This window comes from Papio anubis, chromosome X (genome assembly GCF_008728515.1).
Source record: "Papio anubis isolate 15944 chromosome X, Panubis1.0, whole genome shotgun sequence".
Lineage (NCBI taxonomy): Eukaryota > Metazoa > Chordata > Mammalia > Primates > Cercopithecidae > Papio > Papio anubis.
In genome coordinates, this window is record NC_044996.1 from 45,421,278 (window position 1) to 45,437,574 (window position 16,297).

At 39.7% G+C, this 16,297-nt stretch overlaps 1 protein-coding gene across 6 annotated transcripts in view; it reads right to left on the minus strand.

Annotated features, from left to right (window-relative positions):
• Positions 1-2,145: 2,145 nt before the first annotated feature.
• Positions 2,146-16,297, minus strand: part of VSIG1 (V-set and immunoglobulin domain containing 1) — a 151,413-nt gene continuing 137,261 nt past the window's right edge. For 4 of the 6 annotated variants that reach the window (XM_021932514.2, XM_021932513.2, XM_017954104.3 and 1 more), the window contains 5 exons: positions 14,273-14,471; positions 8,478-8,633; positions 7,947-8,066; positions 5,113-5,254; positions 3,784-4,287 (listed from right to left, as the gene is read on the minus strand). In XM_021932514.2, the coding sequence (XP_021788206.1) occupies positions 3,954-4,287; positions 5,113-5,254; positions 7,947-8,066; positions 8,478-8,633; positions 14,273-14,471 (951 nt within the window). In that variant the 3' untranslated portion in view covers positions 3,784-3,953. Of the gene's footprint in view, positions 4,288-5,112; positions 5,255-7,946; positions 8,067-8,477; positions 8,634-14,272; positions 14,472-16,297 lie in introns of all 6 variants that reach the window. The other 2 variants (XM_003918117.4, XM_017954106.3) reach the window with 2 other exon arrangements.

Consider the following 16,297-nt stretch of genomic DNA (forward strand, 5'->3'; position numbering starts at 1 on the left):
TTTCAACCAAAGTTTCAAAGACAAGTGGGAGTATTGAGTCTTTATCGATTTGTTTAAACCTTTTATGAGGCCCACTGATGTGTTTTCCAGCAAGTAGACATTGTAAAACAACCTTTTATTACTAAAGCTTGGGTTTGTTTCACTGAAATTAGTAGTTTGGTGCAGTTGAAAGAGCATTGCACTGAAATCCAGATGATGTGAATCTAGTTTTGACTTTGTGTAATCTCAGGCAGATTATTTTACTTCTCTGCACTCAGGGATTCTCCTCTAGGGGCTGGGTAGCAATATATAAGAGTGAACCAGCTTTTTAAAAGTACATTTACCCCTTCCTATCTCCCCCACCAAGAATTTATTGTACATCATCTCCAGCCTCATCATTGTTAGGAGTGGCCCACTGTGTGCATTATAACTCAGGTGTGCTGGGGTTGAAAAAGTTTGAATACTATTTATTTCAGAGTGCTCTTCTAGCTCTGATCAAACCTGAGTTGCCCAGAGCAGATTGAATGGGTGGTAAACCACCTGGTTTGATTTGAGAGGGGCTGAGAAGTTTCCTTTTTTCAGAAATGTCTCTCCTCTGGATTGTTTAGACTCTTCAGATTAAGGATTATCTGTGCTGGAGTCCTCTTTAAAAGGTAAATACTCCCAAGAAGACTCTCATTTATCAACCTATTGAGATCACTGAATGATGAAAGATCATGTTCACTGGAGAAGAACGGGTTACAGAACAGCTACTTTAGGTCCTGCACAATGAGTCCTGCCCGAGAGAGGAAGAACTGAGCGGGTCACTGAACTAGTAGGAGCATAAGAATCCTGGGCGTTTGGAAAATAAGGTGCCACAAGGCCAGAAATGGCACTGAAAGGAGAGATCCAAAGGTACAAATTCAGATTAATCTCATGTGCTTCCTAACCTTGCCCATGTAGGGTTTCTGCCTGGGCAACATGTACTCCATGTTTTTAAATCCAGATTTTTCTATTTATTCCTGTCAAATTCATTTTGTTGACTTCAACTCCACTTTTGAGCTATCAATATCATTCTGAATTGTGATTCTGTCTTATAGCCTAGTGGCCATTCCCCTTAGGAGCAAGTCATCCACAAATTTATTAAGTGTACTTTGTGTGTTTTGATCTAAGTAACTGATTCTCCATCTTGGATTCAGGGAGTCTGTAACTCACCCAAAACTATATGTGACACTTTGTGTGTATAAGCATTTTTCAGTGGAGATGGGTTTAGAGTTTTCAGCAGATTCCCAAAGTGATCCATGACCTCAGAAAAAGGTTACAAGCCACTGATTGAACTATTCATCAGTATTTTGAACAGAACAGTGCTAATAAGGACAGAGCTCTATAAGACTACCAGTAGTGCTTTCTTTGCTGGACTGTACTGATCTATCAAAAATTTTGGGGTGTAATTGTTGACTATTATGTGTCAGTCTCTTGTGATTTGCCTCTATAATAAAAATGGAAAGGAAAAGTGAGTTCCAGCTACTTGGATATTCTGGTAATTGAGATGTTTACACTGCTGTTTACTTTTTAATCTCTAAATATTAGGTCATTCTTAAGACCTTCATCATTTTGCTTCTTGCGTCCATCAGACACCATATATCATACTTTCATATTTAGTATGAATGAAATTATAGATGTGTCAGAAATCCCTGACATTTTCTGAAAATTGACACATTGAAGAAAATGCAGAAATAAACGCTTGCTATCTCTTCTCTCCATGGCTCTAGATAAGTGTAATGTTAATTTCCATTTTAACTCTCCTTAAAACCTAAAGAGACTCTACCTCAATCTGTGTATGGTTATGATCCATATAGAAAGGAGTTTGCAGTTTAAGAAAATCTTTTACATGAAAATCTGAAAGTGATAAATGAGAAACTCACTACTTCTTTTAAAAAGGATTCACCTTAGAAGGAAGTGAGACACAAAAAAGTACATCCTGTATCATCCCATATGTATGAGGGCCAAGAAAAGGCAAAGTTAATCTCTAGTGATGGAAAACAATGAGTGATTTCCTAGGTCCAGGGCAATAGTGGATTTGCACAAAGGGGCATGAAGGAACATTTTGGGCTGATGGAAATGTTTTCTCTCTAGATGGGTGTGGTGGTTTCATGGGTATGTACTCTGTCAAAACTCATCAAATTGTACACTTTAAATGTCTGGTTTATTATACATAAATGCTATGTCAGAAAAGTTGTTTATAAAAGGACTAGCCTTAGAAGTCATTAAAATGAGACATTATGAGTATTATTTATTGAGCCTTAAAGTAAGATTTAAATATGATTAATTTCACAAGTGAAAAGGTAAGTCTACCTGTAAGTTTCTTCAAGGCGAGATGTGGGTGAAATATGATCATGAGAAAGCTTTTTAACAGGGGAAGAAGAAGTGATATCAGTGCATTTTAGTAATATTTAGCATTCATATAAGATTGGTATCGCTTTATTAATGTGGGATGTACCGGCAGTAAAACAGGTTATTTAAATAATTAGTTGAAATTATCTAAAATAGATCTTAAGTGTTCATTTAGAACACTTCTCTGGTCTGCCTTTCAAAGTAGATAACATCAGACACAGTGATAACATAATAACTCATTCAAAACTAGATTGTACATCACCTGTGATATCAACATTTTGTATTCACTGAAGGAAATTATATTTGAAAATGTTTGCCTGTACATTATTTGACAAAGTTGTGGGGATTTTTTGTTTTTTGTTTGCTTGTTTTCTGTTTTTGTTTTTGTTTTTGAGATGGAGTCTCACTCTGTCGCCCAGGCTGGAGTGCAGTGGTGCAATCTCGGCTCACTGCAACCTCCACCTCCTGGGTTCAAGTGATTCTCCTGCCTCAGCCTCCCAAGTAGCTGGGATTATAGGCATGCACTACCACACCCAGCTAATTTTTGTATTTTTAGTAGAGACGGGGGTTTCACCATTTTGGCCAGGCTGCTCTCGAACTCCTGACCTCAGGTGATCCACCCGCCTCGGCCTCCCAAAGTGCTGGGATTACAGGCGTGAAATTGTGTTATTTTTAAAATTTGCTGTGCTCAGATATTGGAAACCGGGGTGACTTCTTGGGAAATCTAATATGAGGAATGAAGCATTAATTATAAGACCTGATTTTAAATGCTATGTACCAATTAATATATACCCTTTACATATTCTCCTCTATTGTATTTGAAGAAAATTTTCCAATCTATGAGATAATGCTGATGAATTATTTTCTTAGTGGTCAATATAAAAATGAATGGGAAACTATTCCTAGAAATATTGAATGTAATTAATGCCACCTTGTCATATGTGCACGTGGAACATAAGAGTAGCTAAAAAGAGGCTGGGCGCAGTGGCTCACGCCTGTAATCCCAGCACTTTGGGAGGCCAAGGTGGGTGGATCATGAGGTCAGGAGATGGAGACCATCCTGGCTAACACGGTCAAACCCCGTCTCTACTAAAAATACAAAAAAATTAGCCGGGCATGGTGGCACGTGCCTGTCATCCCAGCCACTCAGGAGGCTCAGGCAGGAGAATCACTTGAACCCGGGAGGCAGAGGTTGCAGTGAGCCGAGATCGCGCCACTACCATCATAGCCTGGGTGACGGAGCAAGACTCTGTCTAAAAAAAAAAGAAAAAAAAGCATAGCTAAAAAGAGAGAAATAATATTTTCTGAAATAACAGGTACTGTTGCAAAACTCAACTAAGTTAGAAATCACTTGCCTTGTCAATTGTTATGCTTACATGTTAGTAAAATTGTTAGTATTCTATATTGGTAATGCAGGAACCCTTGCACTGATTTAGTTGTTATCTTGGCGTGTTTATTCTGGATTCATAGTAGGAATGAGCACCTTGTTAGAAGAAGGTTGGTCAAAATGGAGGGAGGAAGTGGAGGTTGGTTAGGTTATTTGAATTCCAAATGGCACTAATGGGTTCCTTAATGATTAATGCTGTACTTAGGCCACCAGCCTATGCCTTAACCACTCCCTTTTCATCTTCACTTAAGGGCTCAACTGCAACCCCAGGCTCTGACTCTGGCTCTGGCTCTGGCTCTGGGTCCAATTCCGACTGCGTTTCTGGCTCTAGCTCCAGCTCGATGTCAAGATCAGGCACTGCCATAGGCTCTGATCCTGGGACTGGCTCTGGGGCAGGATCCTGAGTAGGCTTTGGTTCATAGTCTGGTTCTTCGATGTTATCAGGGCCAGTCTCATGAATGGAAGGTGGTAGAGTTACTTCTAGATGGGTAGCGTCTTCTGTTGGCATTGCTTCGCTTTCTCCCCTTGGGTTTATCTTTGTCATTGGCCTGCAAGAAAGAAGGCCCAGAAAAGAACAAGTTAGGGAGATGCTAACTTTGAAATTACATGTGAAACTATATGCTCTGTAGGTTCAATGACCATAGGTCCCAGACTTCAGGAAATCTGTTATTTCTGATATTCTGACTCATTGTCAGGCCATATGTCATTTTGGATTCAGAAAGGTTAGGTCTCAACAATATAATGAAAGTTTAAGAAAGACCAGTGTTTAAAGGTGGGAAAACTGATGTCAGAATGAAAGAGTCTAAGCATCTAATAAGGTCTTTAAGGTCCAAATCCATAGCTCTGATGCATCTCTGTTTCCCACTCCATCTAGTACAATACTTGGCACCTGGTTGACACTCAATATACAGTGGTAGAAGCAAGGAGATGAAAAAAATGAATGAGTGTGATACACACTAGGGAAGAAATAGAGTGATTAAGAGCATGGACTGCGGGCTGGGCCACATTCTAACTTCTGTGTTCCCAGGGCACTTTTGTCCTTGTTCCATAAAAAAAAATTAAAATTATATTTTATGACTATGTTGGTTTAAAGACAAGTATGTTAATATTATATATGAAAACGTTTTCTTGGACCTAAAATGGTGGTTGTGATGGCTAAATGAGTTGATGTACATAAAGTGCTTAGAACAGACCCTGGCACACAGCCCTCAATAAATAGCAGCCATCATCATTCTTTTTCAAATTCAGTGAGAGTAAACAGAAAGATACCTCTGATATCTTATGCTCAAAGGAGTGCTTAGGAATTGATGACTGAAAGAGACATGGCTGAGAAATGTTTGTATTCAAGTAAAGACAACAGAATGAAAGCTTACTCAAGTTCCGCGATGGTCTTAGAACTTCTTTCTTTTGCCTTTGCTTTTGCCTTATTCCTTGCGAAGCACACAACAGAGATGATGATGGCGGCACCTACCAGGCTACCGATCAAGGCCCCAACAATGATTCCAACTTCTGGATCTGAAGGACACAAGCAGCTGGTTAATAAAGTGGAATATATTGTCATTTTATAATGTGTGTTTGTGACTAGTGGGGAATATCAGGGCCATTCAAGTAGTGGGAAAATGACTTGTATAGGCTAGGGAAATGGAAACCCCAAGAACTGTGTCATTTGGACTCACAGTGGGAGAAGACTATTGACATTTATGCACATAAAGAATAAAATGTGACCAACTTGGAGGAGGTGGGGTTGCTTTTGAAATGGGATTTAGAGAAACGAGTCTTGAGACACCATGGAGTTGTGATCTGGTCACTAGAGATAAGCCTCTGTTACAGGCAGGGACATTTCACTAGGCTTTCCCAGAGCACAGGTGAAATGGGTCCCTAAAAACCTCCCCCACGGCATCCATGCTTACCAAGGAACCTCATGCACTCTGGTCACTGGGAAGTGATATGCTCATTTTGATAAACAGGCATCTGGTTTATTGTCTCAGTCTATGGACAAACTTAATGAGTGTGACACTATCCAGCTGAGCGCCAGACCTTCAAGCCCTAAGGTGTTGTCTCTGGAAGACCACATCTGAGTTATAAGCCAACGCATCCCCATCTGCCTCCCCTCACGCAAGGATGGACATCTTATATTTTGAGCTACCTGATAATAATTCCTTTAACTTTTTATGATTAAGAGCATATATGTGAATAGTTTAAAAAGTCAAATAGTTCTACTACATGTCTCACAAAAACAGCAGTTCCCTGCCCGACTCCTTCCCATTTCTGAGTCCCATTCACAAAAGGCAACCACTCTTAACTCTTTTTAAAAGTCTTCTTGCCCCCGTGTTTTTATTATCCTTGTTCTGATACGTCCTACCATTTTTCCATTTCCATCATTTTCTTTCAACTTTATACCCTAGAAGTTGGAGATTGAGCTCTTTTACACCACTCCGCTCACACCCACCACGTTCTTCCAAAACAGTTCTATCACAAGTTTTAGTTAAATCCAAGTTTGCCATAGTATGACTATGTAAATATCGTTCACAGCTGAGAACACAGTATGCTATGATTCTTTCTTGTACAACATTTACAAAAATTTTCCCGGAGGTTAATAATTGCCTCAGGGGATTAATAAATGCATTATCACTCATCCCAAAATTTCCAACAAAACCATTAAACTTCTCTCAATTGATTCAAACATATCAGATGATATACCCGTTTCTTGTGATTTTTCCCTCAGAGACATGCCATGTGAAGCCCTCCATTCTCTTCCCCCATCATGACCTGGTTGCCCTTCTAAGCCTGCTGCTCTACCATCATCCTTCAACTTTCCCATTTTATAGATAAAGAGGCTTTGCAAGTTCCTTCAAGATCCTGCTCAAATAGCACTTGGTTGGTAAAGCCATCCCAGTTCTATAAGCATAGTTGTTCCTCCCTTGGTGCTCTATCGACCCTGTTTCAGACTTCTATTATAGGATTTAGCACATTTAAGTTGTCTGTGTTTGTCCCTCTAGCTGAACTGTGAGCTCCTTTATCTCTGTATCTCCATCACCTAGGACAGTCCCTGGCACACAGTAGATATTCAATAACTATTTGAGGAAGGAAGGAAGAAAGAAGGGAAGTGGGAGGGAGAGAGGAAGGCAGTGCTGGATATCATTGGAAGAAAGACTAGACAGGAAGCAATGCTCAAGTCCAAATCCTACATATCTCTACATCTGTAGTATGATTGTACCTCTGAGAAGGCAAAAAGAGATTGAGGGAATTCTAAAGAAAGATAACAGAAATGATACAGGAAAAATAGCTGAAAGTGATATGAGAATGAAGGAGCAAAATTCAGGAGAAATAAAAGGAAGAAAGTTCAGCTGCATAGGAAGAGCAATAACCCACTGGAACTTGCCATGCCTGGATATGGCAGATATTAAAACCACAAGTTCAAAGTAAGTTTGAAAAGAAACAAGACCCTGAGTGTTATTAAGTGATCCTTGAGATATTTGGTGAGATATTCCTTGTGAGAGGTTGCCCCGGGTCAGCTCAATTGGACAATTCCAGGAGTCTTAAATCTTACGCTCAGAGAGTGATAAGCACCTTTGAATAGGAAAATTGAGGTTTAGAGGCATCCTGGCTCTGCCAGTTACTAACTGGATGACCTTGGGCAAGTCATTTACTTCCCTGAGCTTCAGTGTTCTTTTCAGCAAAATGAGGCCGACAATAGTCCACCTCCCTAGATAGGGGTGGTTGGGAGGAAAGAGTGAGATAATACTCAGCATAATTCGTGCTCCACAAATAGTAGCTACCGTGATTGTGGGTACAAGTGTTATTATTATAATACTATTATTATTAGTGGCAGATCTTTGCAAGGTATATGTTTGTCAGAGCTACAGTGTCACCTGGACTTACCAACAGCATCACAAAGAGAAATTCAGCCTGCTGCTATCAGAAAGGCTGCTGTTTTATTATTGAATAGTAATACCTACCTTCTAGCAATTTTGTGAAGCTTAAACAAATTGCTTTCTGTAAAGGATTTAGGGCAACATATGGCATATATTATTATGTGAGCATTAGATATTAGGATGGTCATTCATCATATCAGTCTGTATATAAAGCACACAAATCTCCAGAGAAGCAGGAAGCACTAACCAGGGATCCTAACTAATTTATTTGGCTGACAGGCCCAGACTACTAGATTTAAAGAGAAACTGTTAAAGTTGTATGTTAAACTCACGTGAAGAAGTGAGATCGATTTCGCAGGAACTATTGCCAAGTTTGTTGATAGCAGTACACTGATAATAACCTTGTTCAAAATTTGTCAGATTTCCAATGACCAAAATCCCGGTGGTTGGGTCTGTTGAAACCAGGAAATAGACTTTTGAGATCTCTTCTGTGCGTACAGATAACATCAGTGTAACAGATCATTCAATGTCCACCCACTCCCCCATATTGGCCTCTCTTTCTTGAGGTGTTCAGGATTCAACCAGGCCCCTCAGGACTGTTCCAGTGCTAACTCACCTGGGACCATGCCTATTCCCTACATACTCACCATCTCTGAGCTGGCTTTTAGAATTTGGGGAGTAGACCAGAACACAGTCATCATATTGGAAGACAGGCATTCTTTTTACATTACCCGCCCCCCATCTGCCACCACCGAGAAAACAAGAAGATTGAACTGTAAGGTCAAGCAACCAACCACACACTCCTGCTGTCATCCAACCACAGACACCAGGCCTTTCCAGGGTTGACTGCAGGTTACACTTACTGAAGTTTTCTTTCACTGGCACGATGTCTCTTCCCTCAAGTTTATACCAGTAGTACACAGGGGAAGGTGTTCCAAGCGCAGAGAGACAGGAAAGGGAAATAGTGTGGCCAGTTTCTGGTCTTCCTTGAATGCTACAAAGGGGCTTAGAAGGTTTCACTGTAAGGGAATGACAAAGAATAAAAATTCTTTAGGATGAATGGCAGTCTGTGACAATTGCAGTCACTTCATCACTTTCATTTTGAAGAATATGTGTGTTTACTTATTTTTTTAAAAAACTCTTGGCTGGGCGCAGTGGCTTATGCCTGTAATCCCAGCAATTTGGAAGGCCAAGGCAGGCAGATCACCTGAGGTCAGGAGTTCGAGACCAGCCTGGCCAATGTGGTGAAACATCGTCTGTACTAAAAATACAAAAATTAGCCGGGCATGCTGGTGGGCGCCTGTAATCCCAGCTACTTGGGAGGCTGAGGCAGTAGAATCACTTGAACCTGGAAGGCGGAGGTTGCAGTAAGCAAAGATGACGCCACTGCACTCCAGCCTGGGCGACAAAGTGAGACTGGGTCTCCACTAAAAAAATAAAAATAAAAATAAAAATAAATAAATAAATAAATCTATTAAAATATATTTTGGCAGTTTTCTGCTTGCACCACCAGGTGGGAGTAGAGCACTTCAGGTGCAGGGCCCTTCTAGTCAAGAGGCCATTAAGATTCAAATAGTGACTCCTCTGTCTGCCTCCTCCCCAGATTTATAACCATGAATTTCCGCATTGTGTCTTAAAATATGCCTTTATTAAAACAGCCAAATATAAGCAAATACTAAATGACTAGGAACATAGTTTATGCTTTAAAAGCACAGTTTTAAAGGAAAATAGAACCCTTAAATACTCTGAGATAGCCTATTATTCTTTTTAAAACATTTTAATGCTGTATTTCTCTTTTATGATTTTTTCTTTTTTTTTTTTTTTTGCATTTATACATCTGTGGGTGACACAAAATAGTTGAAAGGTTTGAATTTGCCTGTGTGCATCATCAGTAGGGGAAGCCCATTTTGGGGGTGCATGCTACCCAGCACTGAAATATTTATTCATCCCTCACTCGGCAAGCACCCATGCCTTCTGTGGGCCCGGCACGGGACTAGAGGCACCAGGAATTCATATGTAACAAACCCGCACGTTATGCACATGTACCCTAGAACTTAACGTATAATAATAAATAAATAAATAAATAAATAAATAAATAAATAAATAAATAAAAAATAACTTTGACACAGTTCTAAAGTGGGGTGGGAGAGGGATGAGAGATGACTTTAGAGAGGGGAGAGGCCTCCAAGACCACAGCAGGAGGAGCAGGTTTTAGGGAAAGGGGTGACAAGGAGGAAGGGGTACTAATGAGGTCAGTTTGGGACATAGAGTTGTAGCTGCTTATGAAAACACGTCAAGGGAGAAGTCCTGTGGGAAGCTGGGAATCTGAATCTCCTCATTCATCTTACTTTGCACGGTTTATTCTATCTTATATATCTATCATTTCTACGTATCTATCTTATATCTCTTATCTATCTTAGATATTTATTTTATATCTATACATCTATCTTATACACCTTATATATCTATCTTATATACAAATAATGATATACATTTCTATACTTTCCAGCTCACCTTGCTTATCTTCATTTTTCGCTAGAACCCTTCAAAGCTTAGGTTCTCTAATTTAGGTGAGTTAGACATGAAATGTGTCATACTGCTCAGTCCTACAGCTCTTACCTGAGACACAGTGGTTAAGGGCACAGCTCTGGATCCGCACAGAATACTGGCTCTGTAACTCTACCCTGGATCTGTGTAGGCAAGTTACCTAACTTAGCCAAACCTCAGTTGACTCATCTGTAAAACGTGACTAGGAGATTATCTAACCTCTGACTGATCCAAAGATTAAATACAATAATATATATAGGGCCTAGCACCTGGAATTTCTGTTGGCCACAGCAGGACTAATTCCTGCTACTAAAGTTGTTCTCCCATTGACTTCTGCTCAGCTCAGCCATCCCAGACTCTCACTATCTGTACACAGGTGCGAGAAGACAGATGCATATAGCTATAATTCTGAAACATGTCACTAGCCCTATCTTTTAAGCAGGTGTCTTGATTAAAAGAAGTATCCTTCTACTTAGTTCTTTATTCTCTCTTTCTTACCAATTACTTTCTCAGGTAGGAACAACTTGTTGGATTTGCCTATTCTAAACTAAGCTATTTTAACCAGAAGTCCATTGCAGCTATCACTAGATTTAGATACTGCTGTTTAAAAAAGATGGCTATTTTATAGCCTTTACAGCAGAATAGAACAATTTGAATAGAAAATTAAATGGGAGTGTTTCATCACAAAGTTGGACACCAGGACTTGAACTAAATTATGGCAAAAACCTGGAATGACTTGCACTCATTTACTGAGCCCAGAATCAAACCCAGATAGGCATTTTATTTTGCTTAGAATATTTTTCTCCTTTTATTTTTTATTAACAAAACATTTAGTGAATCACTTTGAACCAAGTCCCAAAACTACTGACTCAGGATTGAACTGACATTTCATCCAGTTAAAGTCCCCAGTGGAACTTGGGTCTTTAACTGGCAAAGCCATTGATCTACCATTTAGCTTTATTGCTTTCAATAGAATTGAGGTGGGAGGAAAAGGCTCAGCTCACAAAAAAAAAAAAAAAAAAAAAAAAAAAAAAAAAAAGTGCTTCAGTAGGTTCTTAAACCTTCCTTAAATCAATCATTTTCTTTTTATGTGCCAAATTGCAGAAGGTAGATGATGCTCATTCCAAATGCACACAAAATAATTATTCAAACTTGATCTGGGTATTTTTCAGAGATTAATTTTCCAAGGTTGTCATACCTAATGGAAAGCTCTCAAATGAATGGCTGTCCAAACCACCTGGTCCTTTGCCCATTGCTGTTTCCTTCACCTAAATTGTGCCTTGCCATCTCAGCCCCTCTTCTTCGTCACACACTCTTGCACACCCTTCAACATTCAGCACAAAAGTCACTTTCCTCAATAAGCCTTCTCCAATTCCTGATACAGCTTTTTGCCCTTTCCCGTGTCCTCATAGCTCTCGTCTCATACCTCCACTGACAGCTTTTATGTTATGCATCTGTCTCCTTCACTAGACTGAATTTTGGAGGGCTAAGACCCTATCTTTTACATCTCCCCATGTCCATTGCTTAGCACAGTGACTGGCACGTGTGCTCAGGGTTTGTTAAATGAACTCATGAACGAGTAAATGCATGGGATTGATGTTCACTGCTGGCTAAGAAAACATCTGAAAGATACATTGCTATGAGAGTCATCTTTAAGGAAATATCAACACCTCTCCCCACAATTAGCCTCTCTCTCTTTCCTACCTGTCCCCACCTTGCCTCACCTTTCAGTCAGGGCAAGCAAAATAGGCAGTCGTATACGACGAGATTTGAGAACTGCAAATAGTCACTGCAATTTTTAGAGAAAATTAGCAGCCTCAAATTTTCCAAAAAGGCCAAATTTGGAGGAGGCCTTTGTTCTTTGCCCAATTAATAAAAACAATATTATTTAGAGTTCCCAAACAAACAAGGAAATCTACAGACCCTTCTGCCTTTTACCTTGTCTGGATCCTGGCTGCTTAAGGAAAAGTCATGACACAGAGCTACCTGACCCAAAGACTCATGGGAAAAAACACCTCTGAGAGGAGGTGACCCTCAACTTCTTATGGAAATTGATTTGGGATCCTCTGAGCTTTAAATTTAAGGATATTAACCTTCTTGTCTAACTTTATCTCAGGGCTATTTCCAAGCTCTGAGATGAAGAGGCTTGGCTTCTTTAGATTGTTTCTGGTCAGAACATCCCAGAACCAGGAAGCAACAGAAAACCATTAGCAGATTAATCCCTCCAGTTTTTTAACAATTAAAAACTCTTTGATCTCCAGTATTTCATTTTATAGGTAAAACAACAAAACTGTTCATAACAAATCTATAAAGAAGACAAGGCAGAAATTATAACCCCATCTCACAATGGTCAGAGAAAGGTGGACTGACTTGTATTAGGTCACTGAGGACAGAGTAAGATCTAAAACTCAGGTCTTCTGAGTGTCAGTTTGATGCTTTGGCATTTATAGCACACCACTTAGTTGCCATGTATATAACTAGTTGATATGGTTTGGATCTGTGTCCCCACCCAAATCTCATGTCAAATTGTAATCCCTAATGTTGGAGGTAGGGCTTGGTGGGAGGTGATTGGATCGTGGGGGCGGATTTCCCCCTCGGTGCTGATCTTGTGATAGTGAGTGCGTGCTCATAAGACCTGGTTGTTTAAAAGTATGTGGCATCTTCCCCTCCCCTTCCTCCTGCTCCAGCCATGTGAGACGTCTTGCTTCCCCTTTGCCTTCTGCCATGATTTTAAGTTTTCTGAGGCTTCCCCAGAAGCTGCTATGCTTCCTGTATAGCTTGCAGAACCATGAGCCAATTACACCTCTTTTCTTCATAAATCACCCAGTCTCAGGTATTTCTTTACAGCAATGCAAGAATAGACTAATACACTAGTCTTCCAAACTGGAACAGAAACTCTCCCAGGAAAGTGCTTGAGTAATACTTCTCTTGTCTGTTCCTGTACCCCAATTCCTGGCACAGAACTCAGTAAGATAAAAACATGATTGATTAAGCTAACCCACTCTTAAAAAAATAGCTCTTAGGTACCTTTCCCTCTTTCCCAGGTGGGTAGATGCAGTGGCAAACCTCACAGTAAATGTCAGCTGGTTCCTTTGTGGCATTACCTGAGTGGCAAGTCAGGACAACTGTAAACAGTTCTCTTAGGTATGCACCTTGCTACCAATTGCTGCTTTTCCAAGCTACTCAATTATTAAGTCACTGATTTAATGTAGTTCCTCCTTTCTTGTGATGTGTGCACACAGCTAGAGAGGAGCAATGACTAGATCAGCTCCATTTGGGGCTACCTAGAAGTGTGAAAATGCTCACCTCAACTGGTCTGTCTGTAAGAGTTGAGGATCGGCAGTCCTTTCATCCCTTGCTTCGATACTTCCCAATCCCAGTCTACTGATGGGAGCTTAGCCCACATTGTCCTTTCAGACAGAGATTGGAAGGACTTCTAGAAATGACCAAAATTGGGAGCTTCCCAAGGGCAAAAACAACACCTCCATCACTGTGACTCAATAAATACTGAACAAATGAGATTCCAAATTCATTTTAAGAGCAGATATGGCTTGCCCAATATCATATAATGAATATTTGTATGTAAATATTTTTACTGTCAACACTAGATTAATGTGCAGTCCTTTTTCCAAATAGCATTAGCATTTTTAAAAAGGGACTCTCCTGTCTTTATTTAAAAGAATAATTTAATGGTGGGAATTATGCCACGCTTAAAAGGAATAATAAGTTGACAGTAGTCTTCCCCAGGTAGGTCTGACTGTAAATGGAGGTTTCCTCTAGAAGAGTTGCTAGTGATCATTTTGTTGGACAGTGAATTGTCTCATCTGTTCTCATTCCTTCCCTCAGAGATAGGGATCACTGGAGGTTGGGTCATCTACTGCTGTCATTTTGGCAGCCCTTTTGCACAATTGTTTCTGCATGTTTTATGAGTGATTTCTCAGTGTTACTGTATTGGTTGGGCTAGTGGCTTGTCTCTATTTCCCTGATAATGAAAATATTAGGTAGTATATTTACCTACAGAGACTTAATTGGCATCATAACTCACTGTCCTGGCTCATTCAGTGTCCTAACTTGTTCCAAGAAAAGAAAAGGCAGAAAAAAGTGCTCATACCTAACACACTGACGTTGAGGACGCCTTGGTTTTGGCCGAGAAAGTCTGGGGGGTTGTTAACATCACAGATGTAAATTCCACTGTCCGCTGGCTGCATATGCGAGATAGTGATAGATGCATTACCTGGATCGTTGGACCCTGTAATTCGATCTTTAAATTGTCCGATGGCTACAGCTTGTCCACCTTGATAAAAGTAAATCTAGACAGAAAAATAACAGAAATGAGAAGTGGGGAGTGTCCAGGACTAGGATAAGCTACCTGAAAGTTTCTTCTAAACACATTACCTTTGATAAAGAAACAGCATCTTCCCCCTACCAGGAACAGGTCCCTGTGGCCAAGGTTTCTCAACTCAGTGGGGCACTTTAGTTTGCTCACAGCTGCGCATTTGGCCCTCAGAGCAGCTCTGTGATGTCATCAGGGATTAGTATGCCTGTCTTACAGAGGAGGAGGCAGCTGGAGCTGACAGGATTCAACACCTAAGCTTGGGCTATGAGATCGAGATGCTCACTTAATGAATCCACCTGAGAGAAACTCATTATGTAGAACATAAATGTCTGATGGGAAACCAAAACTATCATTTTTTTAACCATTTTGTAAACTCCTTAAAATTTGAATTTACCTTACCCAGTGAGACTATCTGGTTTCCTTAAATGTTCAAATTTTCATGCTCCTTTTAGACACATCTACTCTTTTGGATAGATAAATTTGGGTTTGTTTTGTTTATTAGAAGCAAAGCAGAAAAGCATCTTAGAAATCATCTGCTCCCATCCCTTTATAGTGGTGTTGTGAAGATGAAACTAAGAAATCTAGTAAAGGACCTTGGAAGTGCTCAGCCAGTGATAGCTACCATCTTTCTCTCCATGTGGCAGAAGGCAGAACTGGAATTCTGTCATTTAAACAAATAAGGCATCTCAGACTCAGAGAGACTAAATGACCCATCTAAAGCCACAAGGGCTCATTTATTATTATTACAACTTATTAAACTTAAGATCTGGATTCTAGTTACATCTCTATTAAAGAGCATAGATACTTAGATCATAATGGCAACTGTGGGAGCAGCATGATGTGGTGGAAAGGGTCCTGGTCTAGGGGTCAGGTGACCTGAGTTAGTCACAGCACTGCCTCTCACTGTGACATAGTTAGGGGAGGTGGCCTCTAGTCATGCCTCCATGGCAACCTGTTTTTAGATAAGAAACAAAGTTATTTAATCTCTCCAACCTCTACTTCCCACATCTGAATGAGAAAAGAGAGTAATGTTTTATGTATGATATGTATTTACCAAGTATAGGCAGTTAAGTTGATTTTAGTTAGTATATAAATGAAAACTTACAAATTTGAATGTGTATTAGAAAGATAAATATCTAGCACATTAAATCTAAGACTTCCTGAATATTGTTGCATAGGGTAGATTAAGGTAGATTTTTAAAAGATTTTAAGAAAACAAGTCAATACGGAGAATAACATTAAATAATAAATAGTGCTGATGATACATAAATATGACAAAAATCATGTAGATGGTACATGAATGACTGAAGCTTGGTAATCACCGGATTAGGTAATTCCTGAGGTCCCTTCATAATACACACCTTCTACGTTCATATTTTGTTAGTTTCATGTAAATGTATGTTATTCAAGTGATTGTTATTGTTCAATAAATTGTATTGTCTTAGTCTGGTGAGACTAATATTTTCATAAAATCTACTGGAAGGCCTTACAATTCATTTAATTCACTCCCCTCACTTTACAGAAGAAACCAAAGCCCAGAAAGGTTAAAAAATAAAAGACACAAAATTGACAATTGAGACAGATCTGGGATCCAACTTTCCCAATTCCTTGTACTGTGAGCTTTACCTTAATAGGCCAATAAAAGAGGGAAAGCAATTAGAAAACTAAAAGATATTGTCTAGATGAATTCAAATGTATTCTCCTTTAAGCAGAAAGTCAATATATTTCGAAACTAAGGCAGAAAGCTGGATTTTGAGGGAAAAATCCCAGGAAAAGAGTACACTTAAAGAGAAAACTATT